This window comes from Tenrec ecaudatus, chromosome 1 (genome assembly GCF_050624435.1).
Source record: "Tenrec ecaudatus isolate mTenEca1 chromosome 1, mTenEca1.hap1, whole genome shotgun sequence".
NCBI classification, from domain to species: domain Eukaryota; kingdom Metazoa; phylum Chordata; class Mammalia; order Afrosoricida; family Tenrecidae; genus Tenrec; species Tenrec ecaudatus.
In genome coordinates this window covers 73,543,394-73,566,155 of record NC_134530.1, presented here as the reverse complement: position 1 = coordinate 73,566,155, position 22,762 = coordinate 73,543,394, and the positions used below count along the sequence as shown (strand labels likewise).

General features: G+C 41.9%; 1 protein-coding gene across 9 annotated transcripts in view; it reads left to right on the top strand.

The window, feature by feature from the left end:
• Nucleotides 1–22,762, top strand: part of SPATA6 (spermatogenesis associated 6) — a 112,744-nt gene continuing 89,982 nt past the window's right edge. For 7 of the 9 annotated variants that reach the window (XM_075555838.1, XM_075555843.1, XM_075555842.1 and 4 more), the window contains exons 1-3: nucleotides 1,406–1,498; nucleotides 15,466–15,603; nucleotides 17,689–17,737. In XM_075555838.1, coding sequence (XP_075411953.1) covers nucleotides 1,430–1,498; nucleotides 15,466–15,603; nucleotides 17,689–17,737 — 256 coding nt within the window. In that variant the 5' untranslated portion in view covers nucleotides 1,406–1,429. Of the gene's footprint in view, nucleotides 254–1,405; nucleotides 1,499–15,465; nucleotides 15,604–17,688; nucleotides 17,738–19,033; nucleotides 19,114–22,762 lie in introns of those variants that run through there. The other 2 variants (XM_075555825.1, XM_075555841.1) reach the window with 2 other exon arrangements.

The following is a 22,762-nucleotide window of genomic DNA, read 5'->3' as shown; positions in this document are numbered from 1 at the left end:
CGGCTGCCATGACAACGGGTCCGCGCCCCACGCACAGCTGCTGCTCCGGCGGGACCCAGGCTGGACCGCGGGCTCCGGCCTGGGGGCCACAGCTGCCACCGCCGCCGCCACCTAGTCTCCTCCCCGTCCCCGCCCCGTCCCGTGTCTTCCCGCCTCGCTCGGGCCCGCGGCCGGGGTCCCCCCGCCGTCCCACCCCGCCCGGATGCCGAAGGTGAAGGCGCTGCAATGCGCCCTGGCGCTGGAGATCCGCTCAGTGAGTACCGGCCGCCCCCGGCCCCGGCCGCCGCGACGGTGTCTGAGTCCCACTCCTCCAAGGACCCCTCGCGGCCGCCTCTTCCGGCCCCCAGATCTCCCCTGGGTCTTCTCTAGGGGTCGCGACCGACCCCCATACCACTTGGATCTCCCCGTTCTGCGAGTCATAAACGCCCTCCACACCAGCCACAGGAGAGGCTGGCCACCGTACATCCGTTTCTCTTGCTCCCGCTCAGCGTCCACGTTGGGCTCCTTGTAACCAGGCGCTCCTCTTCTTACTCCCAGTTTTCCCGAGAAGGTGACGCAAAAGTGCTCTGTCCTTTCGAGGGCATTCCCTCGTAAATGACTGCAGGCGGTGGCCGTCAGACACTTGTGCAACTTTCTGATTAGATGAGGGCCTTGCCTATGAGTTTGGAATGCGAAATCCCCACGGCCCACTACAGGATTTGTGCTGCTCTTGGACAGAGTCGCTTACTGACACTGCATGAATTGATCCCGGGGCAGATTTTAATTAGAACCAGAATTCTTACTTCAGCCTCCTTCACCCCTCCACATCCCCCACAGCTCAATCTCTCAACTCAGTCTCCTGGAGGCGTTTGGGGAAGACGTGGGGGCAAGCACTTTGACACACTCCAATGCCAATGCACTCTCTCTCCAGGGTGCTGCCCGAGGATGCTCTCCATTTCGCCCCCTCCACCCCGCCAGCAATGCTCTCTCCAGTTAACTCATGCTTGCAGCACCGCGCCTTTTGCTGGCCATCTTTCCTGACTTGAGGCTGAGGCTGCTGCTGCCGCACAGAACTTAATCTGCAGGGAGGTCACTAGACTGTGGCAGGGCTCTTGTTAGTTTTAAGGAGTGAAGATGGGGCAGAAGGACTGGGGGGAATGGGAGGAGAAAAAAGTGTCTGAGTCTATCTTTAAATAGACAGATTTTACTCATTGCTGGGTCGGGGCTCCCTAGCCCTCGCTTTACATGTTTTTGTTTCATAGCCCAGATCTCGTTGGTAACTTTTTGTAGAGGAACATAAAGAACAAAGGCGCTTGGCTTCTTAAACCGCTTAGCCTGGGGTTGCGTAGACTCCTCATTGGCTGCTTCCTCCTCTGCTAACCAATAGGGCTTGGCAGCCTGCCTGCAGAGTGCCGCTGTTGGAGAGGATGCCTGGTGCAAGCCTTCGCTGATGCAATGTGAAGGAAGTACTTTGTCCTTTCATTTCCCTTCCTCGTCAATATCAGCTGCCCTGCAGAAAGTGAGTGATGGTGTAGTGGTGTCAACATTCTCTTTAATTCCCCTTTCCAGTTGTTTCCATGGCCCTTAGTCTTTGTTTTTGAGTAATTGGTGACCCTTGGGGCTCATACTGTTGATTTTTAAATATGGCACCAAGCTTCTGGGTGATAGGCTTTATTTCACGTGCCACTCTGCCAAACTCACGGCCAATTTAAAGCCACTAAAGTAGATTCCCCCTCACAGCGACCCTATCGTACAGAGTAGAACTGTTCCTTTGTGTTTCTGAGACAAGATCTCTCCAGGAAGAGAAAGTGGTATCTTTTTTCTGAGTGGAGACTAGTCGTTTTTGAACTACTGACCCTCCAGTCAATATCCCAGTGCTTAAAGCACTATGCCATGGAGCTCCTGGTCATTCTTCTATTTCTCTGAACAATAATCCCATAGGATAGGCTTGGTTGTTGATTTAAAGAATGTTTCCAGCTGATAGTTACAGTGAATCCTCTATTTTCTACTTTTCCAGGATTTTGAAGGGGGGGGGCAATTTTAAATAAGAATTTGAGTTCTCCCTATTTTCTCCCATTCCGTCTGGGACCAACTCTTGCGATCCCAGTCAGAAAGACCTGTGATCATAGCTGGGTGCATCTGATTCCCCAGTTACTTGAGGTTATGGCTCATGTAGACTTGTTTCTTCTCTGTACTTTTAATTACCTGCTTACTGTTTTGTTCCTGGTGAGTAGACACTTGTAATTGTGTCTTACATGTCCACTCACAAGCTTTTGAAGTCATAGATGCTACTCATCCCCCTAGGACACAGATCATGATTTTGTTCACTATGTTATGCCAGTTGACTTAGGTGCCCCCATGAGATGGTCCCAAGTCGTCAAACCTCGAAAAAACAATGTTGAAATGTGTTTTATTATGTCTGAGAAGTATCACTGGTATCTTCACTAGTAATGCTATGTGTTATGTTTTGGGTTGTTAACCACAAGGTTGGCAGTTCAAATCTACCAACTGCCCTGCTTCCAGGAATTTTGTGGTTTTAGGTTTAACATTGATGTAATTTGAGTAAGTTTTTGTCTATGTTGTGAGGTATGGCTCCTGTTTCGTTTTTCTGCAGGTGGATATCTAGTGTGCCAGCACCATTTATTAAATTCTGCCCCACTGAATGAACTTTGACCTCTTATTGAAAGTCAGTTGTCCATAGATGTCTGGGTTTAATGCTAAGTGCTCAATGCTATTCTACTGTTTAATGTCTACCGTTTGACCAACACCAGGCTCTTTTGATTGTAGTGGCTGCCCAGCATGTTTTGATATTAGGGCATGCAAGCCTGTCTCTGTTGTTCTATTTCTTCAGTACTGCTTTGGCTATTCAGGGTTGATTTCCTTTCAAAATGATATTGATTGTTAGTTCTTTCATTTTAGTGAAGAATATTCTTTGGATTTGTATGAGGATTGAACCTGTAGATAGCCTTAAGTAGAACTGATATTTTCACTATATTAAGTCTTTCAATCCATGAACATGGGATGTCTTTCCAGTAGTGTCTTATAGTTTTCATTGAATAAGTCTATTGGGCCTTTAGGTATTTAATAAGTTGGAGGCCACTGGAAATAGTATTATATTTCTGATTTCTTTTTTGGAGTATTCTTTGTTAATGTAGAGGAACCCAACTGATATTTATTACTGTTCTTAGATCTTGTAACATTATTGAATTCTTATTTTAGCTCCAGTACTTTTCTTGTGGAATCTTTAGTGTCTTTTGCCTGCTGATTGATCCTGTCATTTCCAAAAACATCTGCCTTTCCGATTTGAATATCTTGTTGATGCTGTGGATTGGGCATTAGGCATGCTAACTGAAAGCTTGGTGGTTTAAACCCCTTGCTCACTCGGCTCGAGAAAGATGAGGCTGGCTGTTCTCCTAAAGATTCACAGTCTCAGTAGCCCTGTAGAGGTTCCCTATGAGTTGAAAGGAACTCGATATTGGTATGTTAGAGTTTTTTGTTTGGTCTTGCTTTGATTTCCCCTTTTTGTGTGTTAAGGACTTCTGGTACGATGTTGAATAGATAAGAGGGGTGATAATAAGCATCCTTTACCACCCAAGCAACGGGAAGACCCTCAGTCGCTTTCTGTTGCATTCAATGCTGACTGCTGGTCATGCAACAAAGGACGAAGTTTTTATGTTTCTCATATCCTCAATTGTCCCCCTCGTTTCCCACCATTCGCTATAGAAAACGGAGATGTAGATTTTCACGTATCATTTTTGCATCATCTGTTATTTCCTTCAGTTCTGTCGGTTTAGGCTTCATGCATTTGGGACTTTATTGACAAGTACACCAAGGAGCCCTGGTGGTGATTGTTTAAGCCCTTAGCTACTAGTGGAAAGCTCAGCAGTTTGAACAGAGTTGCTCTGCAGGAGACAAGACCAGATGATCTGTTTGTGTTAGATTTCAGTCAAACAGTATCCAACGGGGCGGTTCTACCATGTCCTTTAGGGTTACTATGAGTCAGAATTGACTCCAGGACAAGCAGTGACAACAACATTGGCAAGCATCTCTCTTTTCCCCTCTAATGTCATTTACTTCTGCTTTTATTTTTAGGGTATCTATTCTTCTGCTAAGGAGCGCTCATGACACACTGGTTACATGCTTGGTTGCTAACCAAAAGGTGGCGTGAGCCCATCAGTCGCTCCATGAAAGAAAGAAGTGCCGGTCGACTTCTGCAGTCTCAAATCTGGGGGCTCTTTTACTCTGTCACAGGGTTGCCATGAGTTGGAATTGACTCACTGGCAATAGGTTTGGGTTTTATATTTTATCCTTTTACCTATGTTAAGTTCAATTTGCTCTTCATTTAAGTTTCTGCATGTGAGACATTAGGTTGTCGGTTTGACATCTTTTTTAGTATAGACGTTTATAGCTGTAAATAGCCTTCTGAGTACTGTTTTCACTGCATCCTTTGGGTTTTGTTGTGTTGTGTTTTCATTTACTTTCATCTCAAATTATATTCTAGTTTTCTTTTTTAACATTTTATTACTCATGCGCTTTTATCACAATCCATACATACATCAATTGTGTGAAGCACATCTGTACATTCTTTGCCCTAATCATTTTCAAAGCATTTGCTCTCCACTTAAGCCCTTTGCATCAAGTCCTCTTTTTTCCCTCCCTCCTGCTCCCCCTCCGTCTTGAGCCCTTGATAATTTATAGATTATTATTTTATCATATTTTGCCCTATCCGGCGTCTCCCTTCACCCCCTTTTCTGTTGTCTGTCCCCTGGGGAGGAGGTCACATGTAGATCCTTGTAATCGGTTCCCTCTTTCCAACCCACTCTCCCTCTACCCTCCCCGTATCGCCCCTCACACCCCTGGTCCTGAAGGTATCATCCACCCTGGACTCCCTGTGCCTCCAGCTCTTATCTGCACCAATGTACAACCTCTGCTCTATCCAGACTTTCAAGATAAAATTCGAATCATGGTAGTGGCGGGGCGGGGGAGCATTTAGGAACTGGGGAAAGCTGTATTCTTCATCGGTGCTACATCGCACCCATACTGACTCATCTCCTCCTCTAGACCCCTCTGTGAGGGGCTCTCCAGTGGCCGACAAATAGGCCTTGGGTCTCCACTCTTCACTTCCCCCTTCATTCACTATGGTAAGGTTGGTTTGTTTGTTTTTTTTGGATGATGCCTTATACCTGATTGCTTCGACACCTCATGATCGCAGAGGCTGGTGTGCTTCTTCCATGTGAGCTTTATTGCTTCTAAGCTAGATGGCCGCTTGTTCACCTTCAAGCCTTTAAGACCCCCAGACACTATCTCTTTTGATAGCCAGGCACTATCAGCTTTCTTCACCACATTTGCTTATGCCCCCGTTTGTCCTCAGTGATCGTATCATGGAGGTGCGCACCCAATGATTATATTCCAGTTTTCTTTGTGACTTTTTTATTTGGCTCTTTGGTTATTTAGGAGTGTGTTTAGTTTTACATAATATTCTAATTTCCTTATGTTACTGTTTTGATATTTCATTGTGGCTTTAGAATATGCACTGTATGATTTAAATCCCTTTTAATCTATTGAGAATTGTTTTATAGTTTAATATGTTTTATCTTAAAGAATATTTCATGTGCATTTGAGAAGCTTATATTCTGTTCCTGTTTAGTAGAATATTCTACAACTGTCTAGTGGGTTTATAATGTTAGATTGAACTGGCTTGTAGAGTTCTAGTCTATTTCTGAACTGTCTAGTTATGAGAAATGGGCCTTGACATCTACAGTTATTCTTGTATTATTTATTTCTTCCAGTTTTGTTGGGTTTTGCTTTGTGTGATATGGGACTGTGTTTTTAGGTGCATATGTGTTTATAATTTATATCTTCTTGACCCTCTGATCATTAAATAATGGCCTTCTTTTAATAACACTTTTGTTTTAAAGTTTTGTGTCAGACTGAGTTGACTAGAGAAACAAATTCATAGATGCTCATGTGTATAAGAAAGGACTTTATATGCTGGGAGAGTGGAGGGTGGGTGGGTTGGAAAGGGGGAACTGATTACAGGGATCCACATGTGACCTCTTCCCTGGGAGAGGGACGGCAGAGAAGGGGGGAAGGGAGACTCCGGATAGGGCAAGATATGACAAAATAACGATGTATAAATTACCAAGGGCACATGAGGGAGGGGGAAAAGGGGAGGGAGGGGAAAAAAAAAAGAGGACCTGATGCAAAGGGCTTAAGTGGAGAGCAAATGCCTTGAGAATGATTGGGGCAGGGAATGTATGGATGTGCTTTGTACGGTTGATATATGTATATGTATGGATGGTGATAAGAGTTGTATGAGTCCCTAATAAAATGTAAAAAAAGAAAAGAGAAAAAAATGATTAGGGCAGGGACTGTACAGATGTGCTTTGTACAATTGATGTATGTATATGTATGAATTGTGATAAGAATTGTATGAGCCCCAATAAATTGCTAAAAAAAAAAGAAAGGAAATGGCAATGAAAGCCAACAATAAAAAACCAGCAACAGAAAAAAAAAAGAAAGGACTTTATATACAAGAACAGTTGAATATTAAGAAAACATCCCAGCGTAGTCCAGATCAAGTCCCTAAGTCTGATAGTAGCCCATGTGTCTGAAACCAATCTATAAAGTCCTCTTCAGACTCACAAAACACATGCAATAACACCCGATGCAGGAAGATCACAGGCCAGTAGGTGGAAGGTCTTGTGGATCCTGATGCAGTGTGAGCATCTCAGTTCTGGGAGGGATCTCCATGTGGTATCTCCGGTTTCATAGCACTAGTGTAGCTCCATGTGTCTTGTCAATGGAGATGTCTTGCAGGGAGTGAGCTTGTGTCCCGCCTCCAGGGAGCTGTTTTTCTCCTTAGCACCTCCAAATGAGTCATCAAGCTGTGGCCTGATTGACAGGCTAAACTCCATCCCTTTACTCTTAATCCTCTCAAATTGGCAATAGATTATGTAACTACCACAAGTTTATTTTGCTTATAATTATATAGTTTCTCTAGCTCTCTTGATTATTATGTGTGTAGTATACTTAATCCTATCATTGAATTATTAGCTCATTTTTGTCATTGAATCTATACTCCGTCTTGTAATTTTTAAACGCTTCTCTCAATCTCTGCTATTTGGTTGGAGTTTCAAGTCTATTTTCTTTTAACATAATTATTAAAAAGGTAGGGTTAGTAACTATGATTTTATAATTTGCTGTCTGTCTTATACCTTTTTTGTTGCTCTATCAACTACTTCTTTCTTTTGTGTTATATACCATGTTTCCCTGAAAGTAAGACATCCCGCCCCCCAAATAAGACCTACTTACAGTTTTGCCTCTTGCTGAAATATAAGGCATCCCCCGAAAATAAGACCTCCGTGAAAATAAGGCCCCACAGAGATACTGTAACTGGACCATAGCGGCGTGCGCCGCCACACAGCTCACTGTTGGCCGCAGTGCAGCCAGAGCAGACAGGAAGTGCGAGGTCTCTTTTAATAGAACAATAAAAATGTACTGTATTCTTCTTCATGGAAAAATAAGATATCCCCTGAAAATAAAACCTAGCGCATCTTTGGGAGCAAAAAATTAATATAAGACACGGTCTTATTTTCGGGGAACCAGGGTAAATGTTTTTTCTTATCATTTTCCCCAATTTTTTGTTGTTATTTTCTTAGTGGTTACTCTGGGGTTTATAATTAAAACCTTATTTTTAAGAATCCAGTTGTGATTAGCATGAACAAAATTTTTGTAGTGTGCAAAACCTTTGCTCCTATATAGCTCTGTTGTGTCCCTCTTTTAATACTATGTTCACACAAATTTTATTCTTGCACATGTGTCTATTAATGCATTTCTTTTTTTAAATCATTTTATTGGGAGCTTGTACAACTCTTATCATAATCCCTACATCCATCCATTGTGTCGAGCTCATTTTCACATTTGTTGCCCTCATCATTCTCCAAATATTTGTTTTCTGCTTAAGCCCTTGGCATCAGCTCCTTATTCCCCCCCCCCGCTCCCCCCTACTAATACATTTCTATAGTTGTTGTCCAGTGCATTTTTTCTTTAGAATCAGATGGAGAAGGAGAGGTAGGAGCAAAAATACACATCTATAGTGGCTTTCATGTGAACCGAATGCCGTCACTCTACTCTGAGACACATGGGCTGCCATGGGGCAGAATCATCTTGCTGGAAACTGGTTATATTGTCATCTGTGCTGGTGCTATTTATTTCTTCATGCAGATTTGTGTTATTATCTAATGCCCCTTTGTGCCAAACAGAAGGATCTCCCCATTCACTGTTTCTAGAAAGGCAAGTCTGCTAATGACAAATCCTTTATATTTTCATTTATCTTGGATGTGTTAATTTTCCCTTTATTTCAGAAGGAACGTTGGACTAATTGTAGAATTCTTGGTTGACAATCTACTTCTTTCATCACTTTTAATATGCTGTCTAGCTACCTTTTGGGCTCCTGATGATAAATCAACTCTTTATCTTATTGAGTATTCCTGGTATGTGCTTCATCATTTCTGTTTTGTTACTTTAAGAGTCTTTTGACAACTTGATTATATGTCTAGCTTATTCTAGTTGGAGTTCTTGGATGTGTGAATTAATGTTTTCATAAAATTTGAGAAACATATATGCTATTTCTTCAAATAATAGATTTCTGCCCCAATTCTTCCTCTCCTTCTGCGATTCCCATTATATGTGTTTTGGTGTCTCACAGGTGCCTCAGTCTTGGTTAAGTTTTCTTCATTAGTTTGCTTCTGTTCCTCGGACTGTATGGTTTCAATTCCATTCTGTTCCTCACATTTCCATCCACCAAGTTTCAAGGTCACAGAATCTTTCTCTGTCACCATATTATATCAATTCTTTTTTATGCGTGCCAGTTTATTTGTAATGACTTCCATATTTCCTACATTTATACTTCATACATCAGCATTCTGTTTTTCCCCCAACAGTTTTATTGGCACCTATTTTACATAACCTACAATTCAATAATTCAGTCATATCAAGGAGAATTGTATAATCAATGCCACACCCATTTTAGCGCATTCTCCCCCAACCCCATGGTTAAATCGCCCTTAAGATGGGTTGTGCAACCCCAGTCTATTCTCGTGCCCCCTCCGCTCCCCCACCCTGGTATTCTCTTATCCCCATGTAGCACTTATTACCATTTTGCACCCACTCCTCCTGTGCTTCCCACCCGAAAGACCCAACAGAAAACAATCAAAGCAAAATTGCGCTAAGGAAAAGACTCCCATCAGCGTGTAAAAAGCCAGGGAAGAAGTTTCTGTTGCGGCACAAGTAAGGAGATACTTGCTCCCAGAACACATTCAGGTCGTGTCTGTAGCGTGGCCACCTGGCCAAGTATGGAGTTTGACCCGGCATAACCAGGATTACAGTGGTCTCCGCCTGAGAGTATGGCTGTCGAGAGTCTTGCCTGTGGCGAGAGCAGATCTGTGGAGGGTTTGGGCTCCCACCGTACTCCATAGCCCTCCACAAATCGGGCGATCATACTCTGCTGCTTTTCATCTTCATTTTGTTATTGTCGTCTCTGGATCACACAAGCTGGTGTGCTTCTTCTGTTTGGACTTGGTTGACTCCTGCTTAGATGGCTGCTTGTTTGAATACTAGCCTTGAATACAAGGTTTGAATACCAGCTTTTAAGACCCCAGACTCTATCCAGTTGACAGCCAGGCTTTGATCTCCTTTAGAGATGAAAAAAGCTAGTTCTATACTTTTTCACACCAGAATGTCTACTTTTTAAAAATAATTTAAGCTCTTTATTCATATTCATTATTTGAGGAGACACCATTGTCACATATAAAATATATGTGACATTATATATGTATTTTCCTTTAGTTCTTTAAATGTGCTTTATGTCATTCTCTATATTTGTAATAGATGATTTAAAGTCTCTGTCAGCTAAGTACATCTTCTGAGTTTCCTCCGGGACAGTGTCTGTTGTGCCCCTTCCCGCATAGATTATACTTTCCTTTTTAGTTGCCCCGCTCACAATTTTAGTTGGAAACTTGGCATGTTTAATTACGTAATGCAGCAGCTCTGGAACATCACTCCCCCTTTGCAGGGTTTGTTGTTGCTGTTCTCCAGTCATTATTATTTGCTCACTTTGCGGGCTGGCTCTGGCAAGTCTGTGTTCTTTGTGTGGAACCACCGCGGCCTCTGCTTGCTTTGTGCTACAGTGATGTTGGCACTTGTTCACTGCTGTCCGCCCATCCAGTCTGCCTCAGAGCAGCCTGACAGTGGGGTTTCTGAAGCTGTCGATAACCTCCTCTTTCTCCCCCGGCATGGCGCGGGGGTTTGAACAGCTGACTTACCTTACACTTAGCCATTCGCCACTTACCAGCAGAGCCATCCAGGCTCCTCTGACTGGACGTAGATTTCCTGAAATGCTTTGAACCAGGACGTTTTTGCAAGGAGCTCTGTGCATTTTGAAGCATACTTCTGGTGATCTGTCAGGTAGTTTAGCACTTTGATTTATTCTTCAATTTTTGTTTCCCTAGAACTTTCAGACGCAGCAGTGGTACATGACTCAGGGTCCTCAGGTGTTTCCCGGGAGCCCTGGCAGAGCAGTGAGGTTAGCATTGGGCCACGAACGCTGGGTTTAAACTCACCAGCTGCTCCCTGAGGAAAAGATGCGGTTGGCCGATTGACACTCAGAACCCTTACAAAGTAGTTCTCCCCTGCCCTGTGTAGGTGGGTTGTTGAAGGTCTTTCCTAGGGGGGTGGGGTGGTGTGTGTGTGTGTGTGTGTGTGTGTGTGTGTGTGTGATTGCACGTGGCATTTCAAATTCCCAGGAATATGTCAGAACTTTTCAAAGCTCACTCTGGACACATAATTCCCCAGTTTTGTCATTTCAATGTCTTGGTCATCTTATGTTTTGCCCCAACTCTTACGACTGCCTTGGGGCCTTGGTGGTTACTCTGGGCAGCTAACCGCAAGGTCAGCATATGGAAACCATCAGCCTCTCAGTGGGAGAAGGCAAGGCTTCCTACTCCCATGAAGAGTCACAGCCTCAAAAACCTACAGGGTCGCCAGCAATCGGCATCGACGCGATGGCCGTGAGTTTGGTTTAGAGTTTGGAGTTATTACTGCCCTAGGCAGCCAGATGTCATACATTATCACTGATGGTTTGTGACAAATGCCTCAGGGTAAAAAGCTGCTTGTAGTAAGCTCCCACCACCCTTGCCTCCCCCCCAAACCAAATAAAAGAAAGTCCTGCAAGTCAGGGTTTCTGAGGCGCTTGCCTACAGTTCTAATAACTCCTTGCCATGGTACTTTCGGTAGCCCCGTACCTGTTCTCCAGTAGCTGCTGGGTGGCTGGATTTCTTGGTTTTCGTGATTGCAGGCTTTGGGTTTCAAGGCTACCACAGTGCTGGGTAGAAAGTAATTATGGGGCTAAGTGTGTTAAAGCAGCGCAGAGCATACTAGTCATTACTGAGATCTCGCTATTTCATTCACGAATACTATTCAGATTGTTGCAAGCCTCCAGTTAATTTCCATAATTCTGAAAAAGTTGATATTGTCAATTTTTGTCTGTTTTCACTGCTTTTATGGAAGAGTTGGTTTTCAGAGATCTGAATTCACCATTTCTGAAGTGTTCTTTCAGTTTGTGTCTTAAAAGAAAAAGTATGGGTTTCTCTGTTTTTTTATAGACAGCATATTATAGGTTTTGCTATGTGTTAAAAATTATCTGATAGCTTCTGCCTTTTAATTGAAATGCTTAAGAATATTCATGCTAATGTCATTAGCTATATGAATATTCATGTTGATGGCTTTATCTGTATGAATATTCATGTTGATGTCATTATCCGTATGTTGTTAATTGCTTGTTAGGTGTCATCGAGTTGATGCTGACGTAGTTTCCTTGTGTACAACAAAATGACACCCTCTTTGGTCCTGAACCATTGCAGTTTTTTATGCTCAGGACCATCGTTGTAACCACCATGTCAATCCATCTCATGGAGAGCGTACCTCCTTCCCCTCTTTTTCTTTGACCCTCTACTAAGCCTGATGCCCTTCTCTAGGAGTGGCCTCTCCTACTGCCCTGCCCAAAGGACATGAGATGAAGTATTACTATCCTCACTTTCAAAGAACCTTCTGACTGTACTTCCTCCCAGACAGACTTCTTTGTTCTTCTGGCCATCCGTGGCATTCTCAGTGTTCTTCTCCAACATCACCATTGTAACACATCAGGTTTTCTCCAGTCTGCCTTATTCATTGTCCAACTTTTAAATGACACTATTGAAAATATCATGGCGTGGGTCAGGCACACTATAAAGATGTTTTCAAAGTGACATCTTTCTGTTCTTTAGTATTTAAAATAAGTCTTCGTAACCAAATAACCAGTGCCCCAGTAGTGTAGTGGACTATGTGGCATTGTGTTGGGCTGCTAACAATAAGGTCAGCAGTTCGAAACCACTAACCAATCCTTGGGAGAAAGATGAGGCTTTCTACTCCCATATAGAGTTACGGTCTTAGAAACTCACAGGGATAGTTCTACCCTGCCCTTTACAGTCACTATGACCCGGCATCGACTCTATGGCACTGAGTAACTTCACTTAGCATAATGTTCTCCATGTCCATCCATGTTGTGATGTGCTTTGTAGTTATCTCAAGATATATTTTTAACAATGCATAGCATTCCATTGCGTGCATGTACCCAAGTTTCTTCAGCTCTTTTTCTCTGATGAGCTTTGGGGCTGTTTTTAACCTTTTGCTATTGTGAACAGGGCTGCCGTGGATATGGCGTGCACACATCTTTTCTCATTTTGCCTCTTATTCCTTTGGGGTATATACTCAGCAGAGGTATTTAGATCTTTCAGGTAACCCCATATTGCTTTCCATAACATGTATCATATTTTCAGGCCCACCAGCAGTGTTTGAGAGTTTCATTCTCTCTGTAACTTCTCTGGCATTTGTCTTCTGTTCTGTTTTAAGTTGGGCTGTCATTGATAGTGTCAGGTGTGATCTAATCATTATTTTGATTTGCACATCCATGATGGCTGGTGTGCTTGTTAGCCTTTTGAATGTCATTTTTAGTGAACTTCTGTGCATGTCTTTCATCCACTTGTAATTAGATTATTATTATTCCCTATTGAGGTCTTCAATATTCTATACATTTTAGAGATTAGTTCTTGTCTGTTGTGTCATCGATAAAGACTTTTTCTAGACCATGAGCTCTCTTTTTACTCTTTTGATGAAGTCTCTTGATGCACATAAGTGTACCGTTTTAGTGGGTCCCGGTCATCTATTTTGTCTTTTGTGTGTGCTTATGTTTGATAGTCTGTGTTTGCCTCATATCGGGGCCCTGGCGTTTGTCCCTGTTTTCTCATTGATGATCTTTTTAGCTCTGGGATTTACATCTGGCCCGTCTTGAGTTCATTTGTATGCATGGCATGAGGTACAGGTCCTGTGCTTCTGCACATGGAGATTCAGTTTTGCTAGCACCATTTGTTGCAGAGACTATCTCTTTCCTATGTCATGCGTTTGACCCTTTGTCGAAGATCAGTTGTCTGTAGATGGGCCCATTGATTGGGGGGTTTTATATGCTCTTCCATTGCTCTGTGTACTGATGATTATACTAGTAATAGGCTGTATTGACTACTGTGACTGTGTAATAGAGTCTGAGGTTAAGGCCTCCTACTTTCTTCTTCCTTTAAGGAGTGCTTTGCTTATCCCAGGTCTTTTCCCACTCCATATGAAGTTAGGAATTAATTTTTTTCCATTTAGTTAAAGAATGATGTTGTGGGATTTTGATTGAGAATGCATTGTGTTTATAGATTGCTTTGAGTACTCTTGACATTTTCATAACATTAAGTCTTTTTTCCCCAGAAAGTGATAACATGCTCAACATATCTTAAACTGAAAGAACAAAAGAAAAAATTGAGGTCTTGAGTTACAATATTGAAAGATTCTGTAGGAAAAACATTGAATGATACAGGAAACATCAAAAGAAGATGGAAAGAATACAGAGTCACTGTACCATAAGAACTAGTGAACGTTCCACAAACTTTTTAAACCTCCTTTGAATTGTTCGGGGATATTTAATCATATTTAATGTGTATGACTATTGATTTTAAATCGTAGACTTTAATATCCTGTTAAGTAATAGCTGACTCTTAGCAGTGTAATATGATTGGGACTGGAGAAATTATTATGCATTTTTCAGAAGCCCCAAACTTTATACTTAGATTTTTGTTAATCATATCGACAGATGATACTGTTTTGTGCATTGAATCCATTCTGACACCTAGCACTCCAGTAGGACAGTAGAACTGTCTCCGAGGGTTCCTAAGGCAGAAATCGTTTTGGAAAGAAGTCTTGCTGGTACTAGTTAATCATATGCTGAAAGGTCAGTGGGTCAAACCCACCAACTACATGGAATAAAGTTATCTCAGCCTGCTATCATAAATGTTGTAGTCTTTAGAACTATCAAGGGTAGTTCAATTATTTCCTGTACATTCTTTATAAATTGGAATTGACCTGACCTCAACAGATACTCTTTGTGGAAATAGACTGCACAGTTTTGTCCCATGGAGTAGTTGGTGGGTTTGAACTGTCCGTCTTTTGATATCGCCCCAGTGCTTAACCATGGCCACACTGGTGCTCATTATATTCCAGTCTCCCATCTCCACAAACTCCGAACTCTCCTCAATCAAGTTGGTGACAACTCTCTGCCATGGGGCGTTCTACCTTCATAAAGAGTTATGATTTTGGAAATCCACATGGGCACTTCTACCCTCTCATTGGGTCACTATGAGATGCTCGTACATAATTAAGTTGAATTTTATCTGTAAAAAATGCTTAGAGTAGAAACTTTTCATGTTTAAGGTGACTATATTTAGAGTGATATAGATCATATACAGCATTATTGAGTGGGTTCCAACTCATGGCAACCCCATGTGCCCCAGAACAAAACACTGCTTGATCGGGCGCTGTCCTCCTAATTGTTATGTTGAGCCCATCACCGCAGCCACTATGTCAGTGCACCTCATTGAGTGCCTTCCTCCTCCTTGATCACCCCTATTTATCTGCCATGATTTCTTTCCTGATAAAATGCCCATGGTATGTTAGACAAAGTAGGCCCATCTTTAGTGTAGTGCTTTGTTTCTGCTGAATGTTAATCCTTTGTGATTTAATGATGCTGAATAAGCTCAGCATTCAGCATAAAGTGAGAGCCTAAGGCTGACTGTTTAAAAACTGTTAGTGTCTGTCCCAAGAGCCAGTGCTTAGAGCTCCAAACTGACACAAATAACCAAATGGAAACTTGTATATCCCTCAGAGGGATGGAAGCTAGAAAGACACTTACTTCATTTAACTCTGCTAACATTGGGGTCTCGTGTGGTTGTTACTAGTATTATTGCAAGTATTTTATTAGGTTTGTAGACTAGTGTTTAACCTCATATTTGTTAGATTATTTTTGGTGCAATTTTTCAGGGAATTTATAAAGCAGTAAAGAGGACCTATTTCTTTCAGGTAACTTGTCCAGGAGTGGTGCTGAAAGACAAGGAGGACATCTACCTTAGCATCTGTGTGTTTGGCCAATACAAAAAGACACAATGTGTTCCACCCACTTTTCCATTGGTCTTCAATGCCAGAATGGTGTTTGAAAAGGTGAGTTCAAATGTCAGATTAAGCTTTAAGAAAACCAAAACACAGTTTTAAATGTTTAATAGTGCCCAGAACACAAATTATTATTGCAGACTTTGTACTTTGATTTAAGTAAAACTGAGAATTGTAACTTAAACCCAGAAGCTTAAAAATAAATATGCATTACATCATCATGCATTGAATCAGTTGTCTTTTAAAAAATGTATTATTATTTGGTAGTCAATACATCTATCATATCATTCCATAGTTCATTCATGTCAAGCAATATTGTACAATTGCTACCACAATCAGTGTCCAAACATTCTTTCCCTTCCTGGACTCCTTGACATCGTTTCCCCACCCCCACCCTAAACCTTTATTCTACTTGCTGTTCCTCTTTATAGGCTCGTCAATCCTGAGTTTCATATACTGAAAAACAGAAAGACATAAAACACAACTTGAAGAGGGTGACCCACCCAATGACATGACACATCTGAGATAAACCCTAATATGGTCAAACAAACAAACAAACAAGACCCCTCCCCAAAATACAGATAACGTTGAAAACCCGATCAGGTCCAGGATGCATCTGAGGAGGATCAATTGTTCAAGTCAGGTTTATCCCTTCCATCTTCGATACTAATCTCTTTAATGCACTCTATTTAGTAACTAGTTTTTTCCCATCCCTCAATTATGGACGAATTATGAATAGAGGGAGGCTTAGTTTTCCTGTGTAGTTCCCACAAATGTATCTTGGGCTCCTGCTGTCGTCCATAGCCTTATGCAAACGATTCTCACAATTTAGGCTGTGATACAAATCCTCCTGCAACTAAGGACTGTATGATTAAAATCTGGTGACTGATGATGATGCACTTCTTCCCTGTGGACTTAGTGGACGTCTCACTTAGATGGTTGCTTCTTTGGAGACAAGCCTTTAAGGCCCCAGACACTAGTTTATTTGACAGCCGGGCACCATCTCATTTCGTCACCACACTTTGCTGTAGCACCCGTACCTTCTGTGTTCCCTTCCTGAGGGCGAGTATCGAGCAGGGCCATGATGTAAGAACTAATTGTTCTTAAACGAGCTAGGATTTAGTGCAATCCCCAAATCCATTCCTGGATCTATGGGTTTTTTGTTTGTTGTTTTTTTATCTGCCTTTGACTCCCTTTCAAAACCTTGGTAATTTGTGGTAGAGAGTCTTATTGATCATCCCCTTGGAGCATTACCATCTTCCATTAATATTGTCTTTGATTAACTCTTGGTACCAATTTTTTAAAACCCTGTTGAAAGAGGGATATTAAGCCAATGTAGGCTAGCTCCATATCACAGTATCAGATCACTTGTACAGAATCAGTCATTTCATGGCTGGACACCATTCAATGGGAGTTAATTGTTAGGGGAATTTACAATAATAATCATTGAGAATGTCAGACACAGGTTTGCTGGAAAGTTGTCCTTTTTTATGGGTTAGTTTATTTCTAAAATTGTCTTTGATTTTATATAAAACACAGAACCTGTCATATAATAGCACTGTACCTGAATACTGACTTTTCATGCAAATGAAAAACAAGTTACTAGTCAATTAGAATGGGACATCATATATTACTCAAAGCTTTCTTGTACTTCTTTTTAAAATCTCTTTTAATATAGCCTTTTAGTTTATGACTAAAAATTATATTTTTCTTTTTTTCTTCTTTGCCTGCTCTCTTGGTTCGCTCCTTTGTTCCCTTCCTTCTTCAGTAATTCCCAGTCTCTTCTCTCTGTGGTGTTTGATATTGGGCACTGAGGGGACATGTTGACCAGTACAAATCCCTTGCCCTCTTAGAGATTTCATTTTAGTTGGAGAAACAGAAAAAAATTAGGTAAACATCATATAATAAAATTTTATATAATAATATGTTTCATGAAAAGGATAAAGGAATAAAGAGTGGCTGAAGGATTGAGGGAATTATATGTTTCCCATGGTGGTCAGAAATGATAATACTTAAGCTGAACCTAAATTATGTTTGGGAAATAAGAGATTTGGAAAGGAGAGAAATACTAAGATCATCATACATTTATTTTCCTTTCACTTCCTTTTCCCCCCAACCTCCCTCCTGCCCCTGTAGGTGTTCCCTGAAGCAGTAGACCCTGGAGATGTGGTTGCACAGCTTGAATGTAAGTCTTTGACTTTCCATTTCTTGCTTCTGGGATATTTTGGAATTCATCATTCTTATGCTGTTTAATTGTGAGTTAAATAAAAGTTAATGATTGCAGAGAAGCTGGGGATTGTTTGATTTTCTGTTCAATATTCTGTGGAAAATGAGACTTAGTTGAATTTATTGTTGAGTGATTAAGATGATATGGAATGTTTGTCTTCTAAGGATAGAGATTCATGCTTGAGAGTGGTTTTTTTCACTGCGGACAAGAATATGCCATTAACCTTGGGGTATTGCAAACCAAGACAGTGAATAATACAGGATCAAAAAGTGGTTGGATTTAGTATGTTAATAAATTATTTGGAAGATAAATGTTTAAGACTGCAGATAGCAGTAAATGCTTCCGGGTTCCAGCAATCACCTGTATCAGGTGGTTCTGACTCATAGTGACCCTACGTACAATAGCAGGAACCACTGCCCGGTCCTGCACCATCCGCACAATTGTTAGGCTGGAGTCCATTGTTGCCGCCACCATGTTAGTCCATCTTGTTGACATTCTTCCTCTTTTTCACTGACACTCAGCTTTACCCAGCATAGCACTCCCTTCCTCCCCTGGGTCTGTTGTTTCCTGATGGCCTGTCTGAAGAATGTGAGTTGAAGTGTAGCCATCCTTGCTTGCAAGGAGCATTCTGGCAGTACTTCTTCCAAGACAGATTTCTTTGTTCTTCTTTTTTTTTTGTTTTGGTTTTTTTTTTAATCATTTTTAATTGTTTTATTAGGGGCTCATACACCTCTTACCACAAGCCATACATAAATCAGTTGTGTAAAGCACATTTGTACATTCATTTCCCTTATCATTCTCAAAACATTTGCTCTCCACTTAAGCCCCTGGCATCAGGTCCTCATTTTTCCTGTCCCTCCCCAATCCCCACTCCCTCATGAACCCTTGATAATTTATAAATTATTATTTTGTCATATCTTGCCCTGTCTGACATCTCCCTTCATCCACTTTTCTGTTGTCCGTCCCCCAGGGAGGAGGTCACATGTAGATCCTTGTAATCGGTTCCCTCTTTCCAACCCACTCTCGTTCTATCTTCCTAGTATCACCACTCACACCACCAGTCCTGAAGGGCCCTGGATTCCCTGTGTTTCCAGTTCCTATCTGTACCAGTGTACATCCTCTGGTCTAGCCAGACTTGCAAGGTAGAATTCAGATCATGATATTTTGGGGGAGGGGGGTATTTAGGAACTAGAGGAAAGTTGTATTTTTCATCACTGCTACATTGCACCTTGATTGGCTCGTCTCCTCCCCTAGACCCCTCTGCAAGGGGATCTCCAGTGGCTGACATATGGGCTTTGAGTCTCCACTCTGCATTCCCCCACTCATTCACTATGGTAAGAATTTTTGTTCTGATGATGCCTTATACCTTATCGCTTCGACACTTCGTGATTGCACAGGCTGGTGTGTTTCTTCCATGTGGGCTTTGTAGCTTCTGAGCTAGATACCTTAAAGCCTTTAAGACCCCAGACGCTATACCTTTTGATAGCTGGGTACCATCAACTTTCTTTGCCACATTTGCTTATGTACCCATTTGTCTTCAGCAATTATATCATGGAGGTGTGCACCCAATGATATGATTTTTTGTTTTTTGATGCCTGATAACTGATCGCCTCGGCCCCTTGTGACCACGCAGGTTGCTGTGTTCTTCCATGTGGGCTTTGTTGCTTCTGAGCTAGATGGCCGCTTGTTTACCCTCAAGCTCTTAAGGCCCCAGATGCTTTATCTTTTGATAGCTGGCACCATCAGCTTTCTTCTTCACATTTGTTTATTCACCCGCTTTGTCTTCAGTGGTTGTGTCGGGAAGGCGAGCATCATAGAATGCCAATTTAATAGAAGAAAATATTCTTGTATTGAGGGAATACTTGAGTGGAGGCCCAATGTCCTTATGCTACCTTAATACTAAACCTAGAAATATAGGCACAAAAATCTTATTTCCCCATCCTCATATATAAATATATTTGCATATGTACATGTCTTTATCTAGAGCTCTATAAATGCCCTTTGTCTCCCAGCACTTTCCTCTATTTTCCTTGACTTTCCTCCTGTCCCACTATCATGCTCAGTCCCGCCTGTGTTTCAGCAATTCATCTTGGTTACATTACCCTTGATCATACCCTACCAGGCCTCCCATCCCCACCTCATCACCAATTTTGGTCACTTGTTCCCGTGTCCCTGGGTTTGTTAATACCACTTCCTCCCCTCCCCCCACCTCCCCCTATCCCATGTCCCCCTGGAACTGTCGGTCCCATTGTTTTCTCCTCCCAATTGTTCATTCAGCCTATCTTATTTAGACAAAACTGCAGAGATAATAACATGCACAAAAGCAAGACAGAGCTCTGCCTTTGTTCTTCTTATGGTTCATGGTACTTTCAGTATTTTTCACCAACACCGTATTTCAAATGCACTAATTCTTTTGCCGTTGTCCTCCTTCGTCGTCTAACTTTCACACGCATATGCGCTGATTAAAGTAGCCGTGGCTTCAACCAGGCATGCCTCCTTCTTCAAGGTGCCCTCGTGGCACTGTAACACTTGTGTGGCGGGTCTTGTGCAGCAGATTTGCCCAGTGAAATGCATGGTTTGAGTTCTTCACTGCTACCTCCATGACATTGTTGGTGGCTCAAAGCTATATGAACTTCTTGATGACTTAATATTCTCCCCTGTTTTTCATGGGTACTTATTGGTCCAATTGTGAAGATTTTGTTTTTGTTTTATTACACTGAGTTCTAATCCTTTCAGAAAACTGCAGTTTTTGATATTCACCAGCGATTGCTTCAAGTCCTCGTGTCATCTGCATATCCATCACGCCTGGTGCTACAGTTTTTATATGGTCAGATTATTTACTCAATCAATAGATGTAGTAAATTAGTATGATTAAATAAGTGATGCAACCCCGACCTACACCTCTCCTGATTACAAGCCATGCTAGAGTCCCTGCTCCTATTTGAACGTCTGCCTCTTGGTCCGTGTACAGGTCCCGCATGAGCACAATGAAGTGCTCCGGAATGCCCATCATTCGCAGTGGTTTCCACAGTTTGTTCTGATCACAGGGTCAAATGCCTTTGCGTTGTCCATACTATGCAAACAAACTTCTTTCCATTATTCTCTGCTTTCAGCCAAGATCCATGTGGTGCTGCCAGTGATGTCTTTCGCGCCATGTCCTCTTCTGAATCCTGCTGGAATTTTGGGCAGCTTTCCCTTTCGATGTATTGGCACACCACTGTTGAATGATATTCAACAAAATTTTACTTGCATGTGATATCAATGATGCTAGTTTATAATTTGCACAGTCCCTTGGGCTGCTTTTCATTGGAATGGGCACAAATAGGAATCTCTTCCAGTTGGTTGGTCAAGTAATTGTCTTCCAAATTTTTTGGCATGGATAATTGAATGCTTCTAGTGCATCAGCAGCTTGTTGATTTCATTTAAGAGTCTATCAGTTCCTGGAGCCTTGATTTTCAGTAATGATTTTAGCATTGGACTTCTTCCTTCAATATTTTTTGATCATATGCAACCTCTTGAAATAGTTGAACATTGCTCACTTTTTAGTACAGTGAATTTGGTCTTCCAAAGTCTTTTGGTGATTACTGTATCATTCAGTATTTTCCCCATGGAATCATTCAGTATTACAACTTAAGACTTAAATGTTTTCTTCAGTTCTTTCAGTTTAATATGGAAATTAAATAGTAGTTCGTTGTTTTCTTCATATATTTTTTAAACAACGTGTTTGTAGAATGGGCCTTTTAGAGTGGATGTGACTGATTGCTTCCTATAGATGTTGTTTAGTTTGTTTATCACATGTATTTTGTAAGATGATAATTACATATCGAGATCTGATGAGCTACAGGTTTGTTTTATTGATCTGTTTTGAAAGAATCCTTTATAATTGTTGTTATACCCTTACTACTGCATTATATCAAGTGGGACATCCTTTCTAATTATCTTAAATTGAGGGATACTAAGACTGATCATTTGGCTTCAGGCCATCATCAGACTGATGTGTCTATTATAAAGTTTCTCATCAGCCTTTTGTCTAATAACTTGAGCATCCTTTGAGATCCATCTTGTCATTAAAGCTACAGAATGGGGATTTTTCTAATAGGATCTTTTTTTCCCTTTATACACGACTTCTATATCAGAAACTTCCTTATCAGCAATTTGGTTACTCTGAAATTCAGATTTTCTAGGAAAGGCAGGCATGCTTCATTCTTTTATGCTTTATTGAAGTATAATTTACTTCACCTAAAATTTACCTGTTGTAGCTATAGTTACATGATTTTTTTGAACATGTTTTTCATCACCGAGTGAACTGCATGGAGGGAGGCCTCATTTGGCCTCTTCTTCCTTCCCTTTTGCCACAAGGCGTATCTCCTCCCTCGTCCTTTCTTTCCCTATCGACGCCAAGCGTTCCTTCCACAACACTGCTTCTCTTCTGAGCATGATAATTTGTCATGGCCACACAGAACGGACAGTTAAGAGAGTTTATTAGGGATTTTAAGATCAGTCATTAGCTCACAGCAATACCTCTTCTTAGCCGACAGCCAAATCTCTCTCTGATCCTCAGCTCTTGCCACGTAGCCCCTGGGCCTGTGCCTAAGATTGTTGGTCTGCCTACAGTCTCACTGTCTCTGCTCTGTCCCGTGGTCTCCTTCCAAGGCCGCTGGCTTCTGCCTGCCTCCTTTGCTCCCTCGGTCAGCGTGCTGTAGCCTCTGATGCTGCTGACATGGCTTTCCCGCTGTGGATAGTAATCTTGAAAGTGCTCTGCTCATGGCTGTTCTGTTAGGCCTAGGCCTTCTCCCTCTTCCTGCCAAGATGGTTCATCCTTTCAGCCAGGGGCGGGGCAACTAATACTGACCAGCGCCTCCGTTTGTATTATCTTCCCTCCTCATTGGGTGCTCGTAGAAGGAGCCCTGGTGGTGCAGTGGGTGCACATTGGGCTGCTAACCGTAGGTCAACAACAGTTCCAAACCATCGTCCGCTCCTGGG